Genomic DNA, 16,695 nt, shown 5'->3' with positions numbered 1-16,695 from the left:
GCACACACAAATTGGCTGAGTTTGCCCACTGCACACCCGTCTTGGGATTACTTGGGCTTCACGTCAGGATTTATTCATTTATATTTGGTGCACAGAACTGAGAGCCAGGTTTTGATGGAAGACTGGTCCTGAATTCTCTGGCATGTAGCAAATCCCATTCTTCAAAATCTGCTGGATGCTGGGAGTTACTCTCAAAAATTAAACCCAGGGATTTGGGGTAATCCTTTATTGTAAAATCATGCTTGTAAGTTCTCTTTGTCTCTCTCACTCTCTCATTTCGGAAATAGAACTTTAAAAAACCATTTTCTATAATGACAATCATAATTATCATAATACAATATATCTGTATATATTTATATATGAAATGGTGAAAAACCATCCCTGCCCATAAGCAAAGGTACAAAATACTCCATTTGTGCAGGAAAACACACATACAAAAAATAAAATAAAAGATGCTCTCGTTAGCCATCCGGGACACATTCATTGCAGAGCAATGACAGGGAGTTTTCCGGTTTTGTTTGGATGCAAACAAATAGCCCTGCCACCCAGAGGAGAACGGCCACCCACGTTTTGCTTGAAGAAAACCCCAAAGCTAGTCTGAGGGCTTTCCCTTCAGGCAAAACATTCCAAAAGACACCAAATAACTTTAAATAAGACTAATAATACTCTTGTTTGTCATTCTTACCTAGGCCTCGCTTAAAGCAAACTTCAAAATGGGTTTAGAGCATCATCGCTCAGACAAACAGCTATTTAATGGGAGCAAAAACTGATTTGAAAAATCAATCCAGTAAAATCCATTTGGAGGGGTGCACCCCAAGGCGAGCAGGCACGAACCATTCAGAGTTGGTTTTCCAGAATGATGTTTCTAGATCAAACAAATGGGATTCAGCATAGAGGGTTTTTCTGCACAATCTCATTTATGTCCCTTGATTGTCCTAAATGCTTTGGGTTTTTTTTCTTTTCTGCAAGTGTTTTGATCCCTCTTGTGGTAGATCGGATATTACATTGCTGCATGTCTGGCACAAGTTTCCCTGCACTTTAAATCAGCAAAATAATACGCTGGACATTGATGTAATATTGATTTGACCACTAGAGAAAGCAAAACATGTGCAGGGACCCCCCCCCCCCCAGCAACAGGGACACTCAAGTGATCAATTGAAAAAAGAAGGTAAAATCACTGATTGATTCAGCCATATGCAAATAATCACAAGGTCCAAATCTGAATTTAAAAACACAGGAAAGCTGCTTAGAGCTATGACTGGGAAATTATAGTCTCACAAGAAAAAAACCTCACAACATCAAATCTATAAGCTTCTGTTGAAATTTGAGATGGAGATGGAGATCAAAAGTTGTATGGTTAAGTGGATGCAAACATTTCAATCATAATGTATCGCTTAAAGAGTAGGAACAATTGTGGGGTAAAATGCAAAACTTACAAAATGCCAATCGTTAAGAGAAAAACAGGTATAAAATGCTTTACAGATGTGACTCCTGAAGGTATTAGTAGAATGTCAAATCAATATGTTGGAGATGCCAGGATCCTATTGGTTCTTTCTATCATAGCATGATGTTAAAAATTAAGTTTCCCTTGCATTCTAAATTTATGTTATTAAACTTCTTTCCTGAAAACTTACTGGTCAGCACCAAAGATTTTTTTTTCATGCAACAACAGCAGCAAGACTATTAATTGTCCCAAAATTGGAAGCAGCGGGACTTACTAGGAGTGGTCACACGGCTGGATAAAATTGGAGAGTTTGCCAAAATGGATAATTGACTAATTAGGTAAATAGAAGATCCCTGGAAGAACTGAACTTTGGAACTGTTATCTGAATTCTGTCAACAAGCAGCGTTGATATCTATTGTTTATGATGGAGAGTGAAATAATATATATATATTATGACCCATTTTTTCTTTTCCATCTGTATTCTATTTCTCTTAACAAAGTTAATACAATTTAAATTAAAAGAAAAAATGAGAGCCCGGAATCTCACCTGTCGGATCACTCCAGGACAAAAAGGATGTAGGAAAATAATTCATTCTGCCCTACTCAGAAATGTACTTTTGAGAGGTTAAAAAAATTCACTGGAACTTAAAAACAGCAACAACTGGGGTCTGTAATGAATAGGAAGTCACCAATGAAAACATCCTCTTCTTATTTAAAAAAATAAATAAAATTAAACTTGAGCTGTAACAATGCAAAGGTTGGCAATTTATTCTATTACAAAGCAGCAGTTGAAAAGAGAGGGCCTCGTGTCGAAGAATTTAAAAAATGCCAAAAACTTAACTGTGACAAGTTAAGCAAACAACTAATGGGAAAAAAACTGAGAATCTTTCTTTCCTCACAGTATGATGTACACACAGATGTTCAAATCCAGTTAGTGGACAGATCTATGGACAATTCGGGTTCAAGTCTGGTACTGGGCAGAATTGGGGGGAAGCAGATGAGATTTTCTTGCTTTTTTCATTTGAGTGTTTAAAAACCCTGCTCACAGAATCCCAGAGCTGGAAGGATCCAGACAGGCCATCTAGTCCCACCCCCTGCTCAGTGCAGGATCTGCCTCAAACATCCAGGAGAATGGTTTGTCCAGCCACTGCTTGAAGACCCCCAGTGAGGGGGAGCTCCCCACCTCCTGAGGAAGCCCCTTCTACTGCTGAACTAGACTCCTAGAATGCTAGAGGGGGAAGGGGCCATGCAGGCCACCTAGTCCCACCCCCTGCTCAGTGCAGGACCAGCCTCCAGCATCCAGGAGAAGGATCTGTCCAGCCGCTGTTTGAAGATGGCCAGTGAGGGGGAGCTCCCCACCTCCTCAGGCAGCCCCTTCCTCTGCTGAACTAGACTCCTAGAATCCTAGAGTGAGGAGGGGCCATGCAGGCCATCCAGTCCCACCCCCTGCTCAGTGCAGGATCTGCCTCAAACATCCAGGAGAAGGGTTTGTCCAGCCACTGCTTGAAGACCCCCAGTGAGGGGGAGCTCCCCACCTCCTTAGGCAGCCCCTTCCACTGCTGAACTAGACTCCTAGAATCCTAGAGGGGGAAGGGGCCATGCAGGCCACCTAGTCCCACCCCCTGCTCAGTGCAGGACCAGCCTCCAGCATCCAGGAGAAGGATCTGTCCAGCCGCTGTTTGAAGATGGCCAGTGAGGGGGAGCTCCCCACCTCCTCAGGCAGCCCCTTCCTCTGCTGAACTAGACTCCTAGAATCCTAGAGTGAGGAGGGGCCATGCAGGCCATCCAGTCCCACCCCCTGCTCAGTGCAGGATCAGCCTCCAGCATCCAGGAGAAGGATCTGTCCAGCCGCTGCTTGAAGCCGGCCAGTGAGGGGGAGCTCCCCACCTCCTTAGGCAGCCCCTTCCACTGCTGAACTAGACTCCTAGAATCCTAGAGTGGGAAGGGGCTATAGAGGCCATGTAGTCCCACCCCCTGCTCAGTGCAGGATCAGCCTCAAGCATCCAGGAGAAGGATCTGTCCAGCCGCTGCTTGAAGACGGCCAGTGAGGGGGAGCTCCCCACTTCCTTAGGGAGCCCCTTCCTCTGCTGAACTAGACTCCTAGAATCCTAGAGTGGGAAGGGGCCATGCAGGCCATCCAGTCCCACCCCCTGCTCAGTGCAGGATCAGCCTCAGGCATCTAGGAGAAGGATCTGTCCAGCCGCTGCTTGAAGATGGCCAGTGAGGGGGAGCTCCCCACCTCCTTAGGCAGCCCCTTCCACTGCTGAACTAGACTCATAGGATCCTAGAGTGGGAAGTGGCCATCCAGGCCATCCAGTCCCACCCCCTGCTCAGTGCAGGATCAGCCTCAGGCATCTAGGAGAAGGATCTGTCCAGCTGCTGCTTGAAAACGGCCAGTGAGGGGGAGCTCCCCACCTCCTTAGGTGGCCAATTCCATTGAGCTGCTGAACTACTCGGACTGTGAAATTTTTGCCCTGATATCTAGCTGATATCAGTCTACACATAGTTTAAACCCAAAGTTCTGAGAAGAATGACTAACCCTCATCCAAAAATGCTCAGACCAAGGGGCTGGGAATCTTTCTGTTATGTCCTCTACTTCCTCTCCTCTGCCATCCGATTCTACCTCTGGGTGCTCCATTCCTGCTCATTGCTTTTACTCTTGCGCCCCAATCCCCTTCCCGCACCACCTTCGTAGCCCCATCGAAAGGTGCCCAGAAAGTACAGGAAAACCCCTAGGGTTGGAAAGGATACTGACGTCAGATATGGAGAATGCTAGTGAGGTGCCTTTGGGTGGCTTGCGTTGATTCCACCCTGTGTGTCTGTGGCGGGCGGGTGGGCGGGGAGGGGGGGTACCGCTGTGGCAGGGCCATCAGCTGGCGATCATGGTCACCCAGCTGTGCTATTAGAATAAATAATAATATCGGAGTTTCAAGTAATATACTTATCTGCACCTTGTTCGGCTTCTCTGCCTCTCATTGCACTCAACTGTCCCCCCCCAACCCCGCCCCCCCTCCCCATCCTCAGTGCATGCACCAGCAGTGGTTTAATGGAAGTCCTAAAGGAACAGGGAGGACACAGAATCTCACATGGCCACAGCAGTCGCTTGGATCTTGCTGACGATGCCGGGGGAGCGGGGCAGCCAGGTGGCAGTGGTGGGTGTGGGGGAACGGCACGGCTGCTCCTTTGCCGACTTTTCCAGTTTCTTCACGGCACCGACGGCGCATGACAATTTAGTGGCCCTGGCAGGTTTTACAGCAAATCTGTCGGAAATAAGGCCGGCTACAGAACTTAAACTTGAGCACCAAAGGACAGTAGGCGACCTTATTCACGTCTTTGCATTCTGGAAGGGAACAACGACAAAGAATGAAAGGCAGAACGGGAAAAATCCAGAGATAAGGTCAGATCGGGGACAGAGGGGGACGGAAGGGTCATCAGGGCTCATTCAGCAAGGGCTTGTAAGGCAAGTGCAAAGCAGAGGTAGTTTACTAGAGCTTCTCTCTGCAGAGCCTCCCACTCCAAGTATTGAATCTGCTCCGTGTCGGAGATCTGATAAGTTTGGGCTATGCTATGATGGCTTCCATCTCCAGACACTGACCCCACTGACCCCAAAATTTCTGTAGGGCTCGGGGTGGGGGGGTCCATGCCCCAAATACCTGGCTGCTCCAGTGCCTGCAAAGAGTGAGCTTCTTTCATGCTTAATGTTTGGTGTAAAATAGTTATGAAAAGTTGGCCCTTCCAATTCCTTACCTTTATAACGAGTCTATATTTTGGCCAACTGTTTTGGTTCACTCTTTTAGCTGTAGATTCGTCTAATCACGTATCATTTTAAGGACATGCTTTGGGCCCATGTCCCCTTTAGGCCTTTTACATAGTTTATATACACAAAATATGAAAAGTGCTCCTTTGCTCTTGGGTGGGTGACAGAGCAAAAACATGCCCGTTTTGTCAACAAAGGTTAATAGAAAATGACACAACAATGAAGGAACTGTGGGTTCAATTTGCACAGAAGACCAACCGACGGGGGTTTGGGGTTTGGGTCCGCAAGGAAGAGAATTATGAGGGGAAAACCATGTGATGCAGCATTACCTTCAGGGTTCTCGGTTGGTCCAGAATCACACTTGTTCTCACACTGCTGCATCATTACAGGTCTCAGAGTCTCCACACACTCACTAGACAACTGTCCGGTGTGGGACATGCACTGGACTGATCGCCTCTGCTGGCCAAAGCCACACTTCCCTGAGCACTGTGGAGGAGAATGGGATGAGCCATCGGTTCCTTTGCCTGACCTTTCTTCCACAATCCTCCCCGTTTTTAAATCTCTTTGTATCAACCCCTTCCATCTGTGGCCATGCTCTAAGATTATTTTGCGAATATTAGTTTGCACAAGTGCACAAAATGTCTTCTCTGTTTTAGGTTTTTTAAAAACTTTCATGCTCTGTTGGTGTATGTGTGTTTGAGGGTTCAGATTTCTCTGTAGCCCAACAAGTTTGGAGAAAAATCTCCTTTCTCCTTACCTGGTCCCAGTCTGTGGATATAAGTATCTGCAGATTGAGTCAGGTTGACTGGTAGAATATAAGATGTGCTTGTTTTAGGAATGGGCATGGTCAAAGATGGAACTCTAACAAATGTTTCTTAATTCTGGAAATCACATCTGGGCATGCACAGAGTGCTTTCACAAAGGGAGCGGCTGCAGTCTGTCACTGCTTTGATTGACACTCTGGAAAGGACTCGATCCCCAGTCCCTCTGTTTCTAAAAACCAAGCGACTCTTCCTTCAGTGGCACTTCACGAATACACAAGCATTAAATGGTTGAGACCTATGACTTGTTAGTACAGCTGGTTCTCTGGTCAATGTATTTCCCCCTCTTCCTGGGTTTTTGTCCTTGGGCATGGCTCCCCCTAGTGGCCCACGCCTCAAAGACCCATAGGTTTGAGCATGCAATGCCAGGATGATCGTAAAGATGAGATTCTGTACCTCTCCCCATTCGCCGGTCACCCACCGTGGGGGCGGGCACCGCCGGAGGCTGCACCGGATGCTAGTGGGGGGCTTGGAGTTCTCAGGACACTGGGAAGTCGGCAGGGTCGAAGCGTGGTCCCCGCTTTTGCACAGCACAATCCGGTGGCGGAAACCCGGCCCGCAATTAGGGGTGCACTGCAAGGAAGGGAGGCGTTAGAAAGGAGAGACCAGCTGACCTCGGGGGAAGCTCTTAGTTTTCTACATAACAAAATGAAACAAACAAAGAGAACCCAGTTGGGAATATGTGGAAAACCTGCTAAACTGAGAGAGAGCATGTCGAGAAACGACCCTTGGGCCCCAGGCCCTGTTTCCTGCACCAGCCCTCCCTCCCCCCTAGAACGTCCCCCCTCCCCACTTAAGAATGTGAAGGAGCTATCCCAGCTATTGGCCACTATTACTCATTCGGGGGGGGGGGGCTGGTTTGGTGTTGTACTGCCCTTTATTTCTTCTCCTGTTTGGAACATCATCATAAGCCACCGAGTTAAGGTGGGCTCCAAATATTTAAATAAATAAAGAGAAGCCAGACCAGTCAATCCAGAAGCCAGCCAGAAGACCAGTCCTGCCCTGTCATTTAGCCTCGTTGCCTGGGTATACTGCTTCTGAATATAGAGAGGCTCCGTTGGTAGCCCTGATGGGCTGCCATAAGCACTGAAGAACTGTTGGAGAAGAACAGTGTTCTTCCAACCATGGTTGGAAGGGGCCTCTGGAGAAGAACAGTGTTCTTCCAACCATGGTTGGACAGGGGCCTCTGGAGAAGAACAGTGTTCTTTAAACCATGGTTGGACAGGGGCCTCTGAAAAGCCTACATGTAGAATATGAAGGCAACAGAAACTTACACAGTTATGTGTCCCCAGACGTATACTGCCTCTGGACATGGAGGAACCATGGTTAGCTATCACAGACAGTACCCGCCACAAGAGAATAAGATTAGGCTTGGATCAGATACTCATTGGTGCTCTTCCTCCAGGCAGTTGCTTGAGGCCAAGGACTGCGCTATCCATCTGAATGGCTCCCCTGCCTGAGCCCTACTTCCGCCATCTTTTGCGCCTGGTTGGTACTGGTATGCCATCTATTTCGTTCCCGGGCGCCACAGGCAAAGATGAGGATGAATTAAAAGTATATAGCACCTTCCCAATATGGCTTCCCAATTTTAGAGTGCAAAAGTTGGCTTGAAACTCAACATCAAGAAAACGAAGATCATGGCATCCGGCCCTCTCAATTCCTGGCAAATAGATGGGGAAGAAATGGAGGTAGTGACAGATTTTATTTTCCTGGGCTCCAAGATCACTGCAGATGGGGACTGCAGCAAAGAAATTAAAAGACGCTTGCTCCTGGGGAGGAAAGCTATGGCAAATCTAGACAGCATCCTAAAAAGCATCACCCTGCCAACAAAAGTGTGTTTAGTCAAGGCTATGGTCTTCCCAGTTGCAATGTATGGCTGTAAAAGTTGGACCATAAGGAAGGCCGAGCGTCAAAGAATTGAGGCTTTTGAACTCTGGTGCTGGAGAAGACTCTTGCGAGTCCCTTGGACTGCTAGGCGAACAAACTGGTCAGTCCTAGAGATCAGCCCGGACTGCTCCTTAGAAGGCCAGATCCTGAAGATGAAACTCAAATACTTTGGCCACCTCATGAGAAGGAAGGACTCCCTGGAGAAGAGCCTAATGCTGGGAGCGATCGAGGGCAAAAGAAGAAGGGGACGACAGAGAATGAGGTGGCTGGATGGAGTCACTGAAGCAGTAGGTGCAAACTTAAATGGAGGATCATTGTCCATGGGGTCGCGATGGGTCGGACATGACTTCGCACCTAACAACAACAACATGGCTCAGGATGTTGCACAAAATAAGTTAAAATTATTAATTGCTAATTGATGGAGAAAGCTTTGATTTGTTTGATCTTAATTTGTTTAGATTGATGAATGTTTAATAATTAGGAAACTATTTATTGTATAGGTTTTTAATTGCCAGTGTTGTAAGCAGCCCTGAGACCACTTGGAGAGGGGTAGCCTACACGCTTAAAAATATATAATAATAATAAGAGTTGGTTCTTCTATGCCGCTTTTCTCTACCCGGAGGAGTCCCAAAGCAGCTTCCATTCGCCTTCCCTTTCCTCTCCCCACAACAGACACCCTGTGAGGGAGGGGAGGCTGAGAGAGCCCTGAAATTACTGAAGAAGAAGAGATGGTTCTTAGATGTCGCTTTTCTCTACCCAAAGGAGTCTCAAAGAGGCTTACCCACAACAGACACCCTGTGAGATGAGTGAGGCTGAGAGAGCTCTGATATTACTGAAGAAGAAGAGTTGGTTCTTATATAAAATTGAAAGGGTACAGAGGAGAGCAACGAGGATGATCTGGGGCCAAGGGACCAAGCCCTATGAAGATAGGTTGAGGGACTTGGGAATGTTCAGCCTGGAGTAAAGGAGGTTGAGAGTGGACATGATAGCCCTCTTTAAGTATTTGAAAGGTTGTCACTTGGAGGAGGGCAGGATGCTTTTTCTGTTGGCTGCAGAGGAGAGGACACGCAGTAATGGGTTTAAACTTCAAGTACAACGATATAGGCTAGATATCAGGAAAAAATTTTTCACAGTCAGAGTAGTTCAGCAGTGGAATAGGCTGCCTAAGGAGGTGGTGAGCTCCCCCTCACTGGCAGTCTTCAAGCAAAGGTTGGATACACACTTTTCTTGGATGCTTTAGGATGCTTAGGTCTAATCCTGCGTTGAGCAGGGGGTTGGACTAGATGGCCTGTATGGCCCCTTCCAACTCTATGATTCTATGATTCTATGATTCTATATGCCGCTTTTCTCTACCCGAAGGAGTCTTAAAGAGGCTTACCGTCACCTTCCCTTTCCTCTCCCCTCAACCGACACCCTGTGAGGGAGGGGAGTCTGAGAGAGCCCTGAGATTACTGAAGAAGAAGAAGAAGAAGAAGAAGAAGAAGAAGAAGAAGAAGAAGAGTTGGTTCTTATATGCCGCTTTTCTCTACCCAAAGGAGTCTCCAAGTGGCTTACATTCACCTTCCTTTCCCTCTCCCCACAACAGACATCCTGGGAGGGAGGGGAGGCTGAGAGAGCCCTGATATTCATGCTCGGTAAGAAAAGCTTGATCAATGCTGTGGCAAGTCCAAGGTCACCCAGCTGGCTGTATGTGGAGGAGGAGCGGGGAATCAAACCCGGTTCACCAGATTAGAAGTCAGCACTCACCTCAGACCAGTCTAGGGCTGCCCATTCTGGGGGGCATGTCTGATTGTTGCAGGGTTCCAGCATATGGGGGCGTGGCAGGGGACATAAGGAGTCATCCAGGGTTTTCTTCTCAGAGGAAGAGACCTTGCGCTGGCAGGTCACGCTCCGGGTTCGCACCCCCTGGTTGCAGCTACGGCTGCATTCAGACCAGTTCCCGATCACCCATCTAAATGAGGAGATGATTGTTGGGATGACAACACGGCTCAGCGGCCAAGTATCTTCCCAGCATACAGGAAGTCCCAGGTTCAGATCCAGCATCCCCAGCCTTGGAGAGCCGCTGGCAGTCTGAGTAGGCAATACTGACATTCAGCATAAGGCGCTTTGAGGTGTTCACAGTCGATTGTATATAACATATTTATGCTGAGGAACCTCACAACCTCACCATTTCAAACGGCAATAAAACTAACACCCTAAATAAGCAACTGCATAAAAACAATGGATAAGACAACAAAGTCCCAAGAAGTTAAGAGTAAAATAACAGTAAAACCTGAACAGCCCCCCAGCCCCCCATCACTGCAATAAATATGGCACAGATATCTCTATACTAGTCTCCCGTTCTTCTTGTTTCTGCAAGTTTCCTGCTATGCCAGTGGTTCTCAACCTTCGTAATGCCGCAACCCTTTAATACAGTTCCTCGTGTTGTGGTGACCCCCAACCATAAAATTAGGCAAGTGTTCTTTCACAGAAATTAAACCCAAACTGACCAAATGGCCTGAAGATCCATGGGGCTTCTCAGTTCAGTTCTGCCTCTTGTCCCACCATGCCGATCTCGCTCTTTTCTGCTGCTCCAGGCAGACGAACGCTCTGTCTCGATCTACCCCGCAAGGCTGTTGTGTGGATGGTGCCCCCTGGCCAAGCTGTTTGCCCTGCCGCGACCCCTGTGAAAGGGTCGTCCAAAGAGGTCTGGACCCCCTGGCTGAGAACCACTGTGCTACGAGTCTTTTCCATTCCAGCCGCATTCCTCACCAGAGCTTCCAGTTTGCATGGCTATTTAATGCTGTTTGTAAGCAATTGATGCCCCCCACCCCAAAAGAACAGTAGGGTTTAAATTGCCATCAGCTGAACACGCAGAATTCAGCACAAAGAAAAAAGGATGTCACAAAACTGCCTGAGGCTTTGCTTTGTTTTTTAAATTACAGGGAAAGAACGGTGGGACACAGTGAGATAGACTGAGAAGTGAGTAAACCAGAGGATGCTGGGACACCCAGAGGGCAATACAAGATCGCTGAATCCCTCACTGCTTTTGGAACTGATTTCATAAGCCTTTGATTGGCTGCTGAAAAATTCTGGGCTGTAGACTGAGACATATCAGATTTTGGACTCTCTTGATGAAGCTCTGTTTAGCAGAATGAACTGGGAATCGTTAAAGAACACTTCTCATTAAAGAAATTGTATTTCAAAGATAGAAGACTCCTTGAGTATCACTTCAGCAATCTTGTATTACCGTATAGGCCTCCCAGGGTCCTCTGGTTTACATACTTTTAAAATTGGCAACTGAGTAACGCTATATTGATAGAACTGCATAGAAATACTAGGGGCAAAGCCCGTTGTACCCCAGAATACAATGGGCGCTAGGATCTCCAGGTGAGGGGAAGGGAGGGAGGGAGGGAGGGAGGGAGGGAGGGAGGGAGGGAGGGAGGAAGGAAGGAAGGAAGGAAGGAAGGAAGGAAGGAACACACATAAATGTAGCTATACCCAGATACCGCAAGATGCTGAACTCACGCTGGCGGACATGGCTCTGTGTTGCATTGTCTTTGCCTCTCTGGCAGCTTGGTTTCCGGGCTGCACAAATGGTTCAAAACTGTAGCGCTGTCCCCTTGTTTCTTGCATACAACTGCTTGGACTTGACTGCCTGTAGAACAGTTGGGGAAGGGGTGAGATGAAAGCAGACCCCATGCAACACTTTGTGAGCGAATGGTTCCTGTTGGACCAGCAGGCATCACCATCCCTGAACCTCCAGAAGAAGTATTTTTTTAAAAAAAAACAGAAGTGATAAGCAGGGGAGTCTATGTGCTGCAGAGCGTCACTGTGTGGCACAGGTGTATTTTGCTCCAATTTTCACTTAATTTAAGGCCAAGTTTCTAGTTCTTTGGCCTGCTAATATATATTTTTCAGAAACCAGAGAAATGGCAGCAGGAGGGCCAAACTAGATGAAATGGTGTCAGAATTACAAACAGCAGCAAGCCATGATATGTTCTTTATTTAAAAAACTGAACCTGAGATGACAGAAAATTCCTAACTCATCAGCTCTACTTTACAAAATGAGGCCAGGTACTTGGAAAAGGAGAAATCTAGATGTGTATATTTCTAATCCAATTCCCTAAATAATTTCAAGAAGGCTCACAGTTAAACTTGTATTAATTGACCAAGATTCAGAGAGAGAAGCACAAAACAGTTAAGAAGCCAAACGGAGGAAGCACTCGATTCAGAGGGGAATCTGGCCTGAACTCCACCAGGAATTCCCCTCATAAAAATCCTTCTTACCTCCAGCACAGATGGCTGAACATTTTGTCCACGAGACATACTGCCACAAATATTGGGCCACAGAACTGCGGACGATGGGAGCGTTGAATTTGTACCGAATCCCTTGCGATTCTTCTCGCACGAGAACCTGCCGGGGGTGAAAAACGGGTCGATGGAAATAACTTCACAGCATCAAAAGACTAATGTTCTCCCTTGTGGGATACAATCCCTGAAGACTACCCCGTTCTCATTCCAAAGGACTTCTGAAGCAAAATTTGGCAAGGGAGAAACGCTTCCCCGAGATACTTTCAAGCAAAGGGAAAGCAGGAAACAGGATTCTAAATCTGTGTGCAAATTCTCTGTGCTTTAATATTTCCTCCCAAATATATACAGTTTGGTTTTGTCTTGGTGTTGCTAGCACAGATACAGTTTGAGTGGGAAGCTTGTAAAGTGAATCACTCCACTGAGGGGCCCTGGCCGCAAGTGCCAAAGTGGGGGGGGGGGAGGGGGAGAGCTGGTTCTTAGATGCCGCTTTTCTCTACCCGAAGGAGGCTCAAAGCAGCTTCCATTCGCCTTCCCTTTGCTCTCCCCACAACAGACACCCTGTGAGGGAGGGGAGGCTGAGAGAGCCCTGAGATTACTGAGGAAGAAGAAGAAGAAGAGTTGGTGCTTATATGCCGCTTTTCTCTACCTGGAGGCTCAAAGCAGCTTACATTTGCCTTCCCTTTCCTCTCCCCACAACAGACACCCTGTGAGGGAGGTGAGGCTGAGAGCCCTGATATTACTGAAAAAGACGAGTTGGTTCTTAGATGCCGCTTTTCTCTACCCGAAGGAGTCTCAAAGTGGCTTCCATTCGCCTTCCCTTTCCTCTCCCCACAACAGACACCCTGTGGGGTGGGTGAGGCTGAGAGAGCCCTGAGATTACTGAAGAAGAAGAGAGTTGGTTCTTATGTGCCACTTTTCTCTACCCGAAGGAGTCTCAAAGTGGCTTACATTCGCCTTCCCTTTCCTCTCCCCACAACAGACACCCTGTGGGGTGGGTGAGGCTGAGAGAGCTCTGATATTCCTGCTCGGTCAGAACAGTTTTATCAGTGCCGTGGCGAGCCCAAGGTCACCCAGCTGGCTGCATGTGGGGGAGCGGGGAATCGAACCAGCATCCCAGATTAGAAGTCGGCGCTCCTAACTACGACAGGAGCTGTAGTCTGTTTGAATAGGATCCTTCAAAGGAGAAGGCCTAGAGATCATTGTTAGCATCCTTCCTCCCCCTTTTGAGCCTGCTGGAGATTTCTCTGGGTGAAATCACACCTGTTCGCCTGCCCCATTTTGGCAGCAGCACTAACCATGATGATGAGGGTAATGTTGGTTGGACCGAGGGCCTCCAGAGACTCTGGCTCATCTTGTGAGCGCCGGTAGTGGAAGGTGGTTCCAGCAATGTCAAATCGCCGTGGAGGGTCTATCGAGAGCTTCCCGTTGATAAAGTATTCATTGTTTTCTCCTCTTAGAGCTGGAAGGACAACCCAAGAGACAATGTTTCAAGAAGCGAAGAACAGTTACTCTCTTGGATATTTCATATCCAGAGAGGGGAGGGAGAGGGAGAGACAGAGACAGAAGGAGACAGAGAGAGACAGAGAGAAATGGACAGTTTTAGGGTAGCCATGTGGGTCTGCAGTAGAATAGCTGGATTTTAGTCCAGAAGAACCTTAGAAGCATAAGCTTTAAAGAGTCAAAGCTCTTTTCATCAAAATCTAGTAGAACTGACTCTTAGTTAGATTGAACATATTTCCAGTAGCCCCTTATGGCTATGAAAGTTGGACGATGAAAAAAATCAGACAAGGGAAGAATCAATTCATTTGAACTTTGGTGTTGGAGAAGGCTTGTGCAGATTCCATGGACAGCAAAGTCACAAACAACTGTGTTAAAAGAGTACAGGTGAGAAATCTCAAGTCATTCCTAGGTATCAGAAGGAAATCAGGCTGAATGATTTCTATGTCCCCCATCCAGACACAATAGTAGGACAAAATAAAAAAAGGAAGGTTCTGGATTCAGGATAGAAGGAGGAGAAGCTGTACAGAAATATGGAGGGCAGGAAACATGGAGGGCAGGTGCGAGGGCATCTGCAGGTTGTTGGGGGTTAGGGTCTTCTCATGGTTCTCACCCAAATAATTCAGAGAAAGATTGAGTTCCCGGATGTCGATATGCACTGATCCTTTGGGAATCCATATTACCTCCTCGTAGCCTGGAAGACAAAAAAAGGAGGATATGAAATTTATCTAATTGTTCCCTGCTCTTTCTCCTGTTCTAGAGAAAATTAGCTGCTAAGCAGGGAAATAAACACCAGGGGGTGGAAAGTGGGCAAAGGAGATAACAGCAATCGGAAAATCCCAGCTGTCTTTTTCCCATCGATATTTCTCTTTTGAGTGCCTCCCTTGGCTTAGCAGCTATTTCTCCCTAGAAGATGGGGCACAAGAAGAGGAGCAAAATCAGCCACTAACCAGAGAGACAAGCAGAAAATAAATGCTAGAGAGGCAAAAATAGATAGGGGCCTTTGCCTTCTTCTCCCTGCAGATGTTGACCTACAATCCTGGTTAATTCTCTCAGCCCCAGGTAAAAAGTCTTCAGAATTCTCATCAAGTAGAACCTGGCTCCACATTAATCATTCTTCACAGGGTGGGTACATGTTGCCAAAGCATGTTCTATTGACAATTTTGGCTTCCTTTAAGTTTTGCAATTTGCAAGACAGACGGACCCCCCCCCCCCCCATTTCACTTTATTAGGCTGTCACTCTTGGCCTCCTTTTTTATCTTCTGTTCCACAACTTTGCAAACTTTTCGAGAGTTGCAAAGCTGCTCCCGAGATTTGGGGAGGTTAGTGACGTCACACACCTCCTGCCAATAGGTGCCTTCCACAGGCTGAATTTCTCCATTCAAACTCTTATCTTTGCAAGTGTTCTAACGTTTTTAAGGAGCTCTCCTGGACACAGAAATGTTCCGACTGTTTCTAAAGCAGTGAAACAATCTCTGCCTTTCTCAAGCTAAAAACCAAGATCGTCCTTACCTCCCTCAGGCAACGATTGGTTGAAGACCCCTTCAATGGTTTCGCAGGAGCTTCCGTCTCCGCCACACACCCGGCACTTGTCCTCCTTAGTATCTGAGCCCAGGACGCGGTCACAGCCCACGTGCTTATAAGAGCGAGCACATGAGGTGTGGTGGTTAAGACAGCCAACCAGCATCAGGAAAATGACCACCCACATTCAACCTCCCACTCTGCTTACTCTCCGATCTTTGGCCTGCCACAATCTCTTGGCCTAGCCTACCTCGCAAAGTTATCATGAGGACAAAATGGGGAGAAAATGGCCATGCACACTGCCCTAAGCTTCCTGGAGGAAGAGAGGGATAAAAATGTGGCTAATGGGGCGTCTTCTACCTTTGTGGGTCCTTTTTTGGAAAAAGCTGCCTCTAGATACCTTCCCCCATGTCCAATGGCACTGATTTAAAACTCTCCATCTTTGCCTCTGCACCAAGATGCTAAAAATCTATTTCCATTCCAACAATTCTTTTTGAAATTCAACACTGAATGATGCTTTAAAAGATGACCAATAGGAGCTCTTCTCAGTTTAAAAACCCCATTCAGGAGATGTTCACAAGGTGGCTTTGGGTGCATCCATGTAACAAGGATCCTTGTGGCATTATTACTGGCCTTTAAAAACGCCACAAGATTTTGTTATGTCAGCTGCATGGCTACTCCTTTGTAGGTCCCCAACTTCTGCTTGTCTAATCATTAAAAAAAAAACACAACTATTGAAAGATAGCAATTGTTACTACAACTTTCAAAAATGAATTTCACAGAGTGACATAAAACAAGCATTGCTAAGCCTGAACATCCAGCATTTGCCCACATTTCTGTATCTTGCAGTGGCCAGCCAGTGCAAAATTCGGCACATTCATAATGTAACAGGGTTCTACCAATACGGACCTTCCATTCAAGCTTGTGAGATTTCAAGAGTCAACAGTCCGCCCTTGTGCCTTGCCCCCAACTCCAAGGTAGACTGCTTCTGGCCACTTGGCAGAATTTGCTTCTGAATTCAGCCACCCCACCACCTGAACTGGTTTACACTGCAGAAACTGCACATCAGACCCTAGTTCACCTTGCATTCTCCGCTCACGCAGATGTCACTGGAGTCCTGGCGGCAGGGGGTGCCGTCCACCACGGCTGCAGCACGTTCTGTGTAGAAATTGAAACCTTCAGCCAGGCAGTTGAGTGAGCAGGATTTGACGCCTCCTGGTGAGAGAGGGAGAAGAAAGGGCTTCAGCGGAAGAGGAAGGTAATGCTGGACCACTGTCAAGAGCCAGGTGTCAGACGTTGAAAGAACTCACAACTAGCTTCTTAATAATAAGAAAGCTTTATTGAGAAGCACTACATACATCTAGACTGGCGAAGTCAAATCTGGCTTGAGGGCAGATTTGCTTCTTCTTATCAATACAATTCTCCCGCCCAAAACTTGAAAGTACCCAAGGGAGGGGAGAGGGAGAGAAGAGACA

General features: G+C 47.1%; 1 protein-coding gene across 4 annotated transcripts in view; it reads right to left on the bottom strand.

The window, feature by feature from the left end:
* Positions 1–211: 211 nt before the first annotated feature.
* The window catches only part of ADAMTS10 (ADAM metallopeptidase with thrombospondin type 1 motif 10), a 77,004-nt gene continuing 60,520 nt past the window's right edge, over positions 212–16,695 (bottom strand). For 2 of the 4 annotated variants that reach the window (XM_077331538.1, XM_077331540.1), the window contains 10 exons: positions 16,302–16,435; positions 15,212–15,335; positions 14,313–14,393; positions 13,498–13,661; positions 12,179–12,305; positions 11,417–11,546; positions 9,656–9,860; positions 6,419–6,595; positions 5,531–5,687; positions 212–4,784 (listed from right to left, as the gene is read on the bottom strand). In XM_077331538.1, the coding sequence (XP_077187653.1) occupies positions 4,675–4,784; positions 5,531–5,687; positions 6,419–6,595; positions 9,656–9,860; positions 11,417–11,546; positions 12,179–12,305; positions 13,498–13,661; positions 14,313–14,393; positions 15,212–15,335; positions 16,302–16,435 (1,409 nt within the window). In that variant the 3' untranslated portion in view covers positions 212–4,674. Of the gene's footprint in view, positions 4,785–5,530; positions 5,688–6,418; positions 6,659–9,655; positions 9,980–11,416; positions 11,547–12,178; positions 12,306–13,497; positions 13,662–14,312; positions 14,394–15,211; positions 15,336–16,301; positions 16,436–16,695 lie in introns of those variants that run through there. The other 2 variants (XM_077331541.1, XM_077331542.1) reach the window with 2 other exon arrangements.

The sequence above is a fragment of the Paroedura picta genome, chromosome 4 (assembly GCF_049243985.1).
Source record: "Paroedura picta isolate Pp20150507F chromosome 4, Ppicta_v3.0, whole genome shotgun sequence".
NCBI lineage: Eukaryota > Metazoa > Chordata > Lepidosauria > Squamata > Gekkonidae > Paroedura > Paroedura picta.
This window is presented reverse-complemented; position numbering and strand designations above follow the sequence as displayed.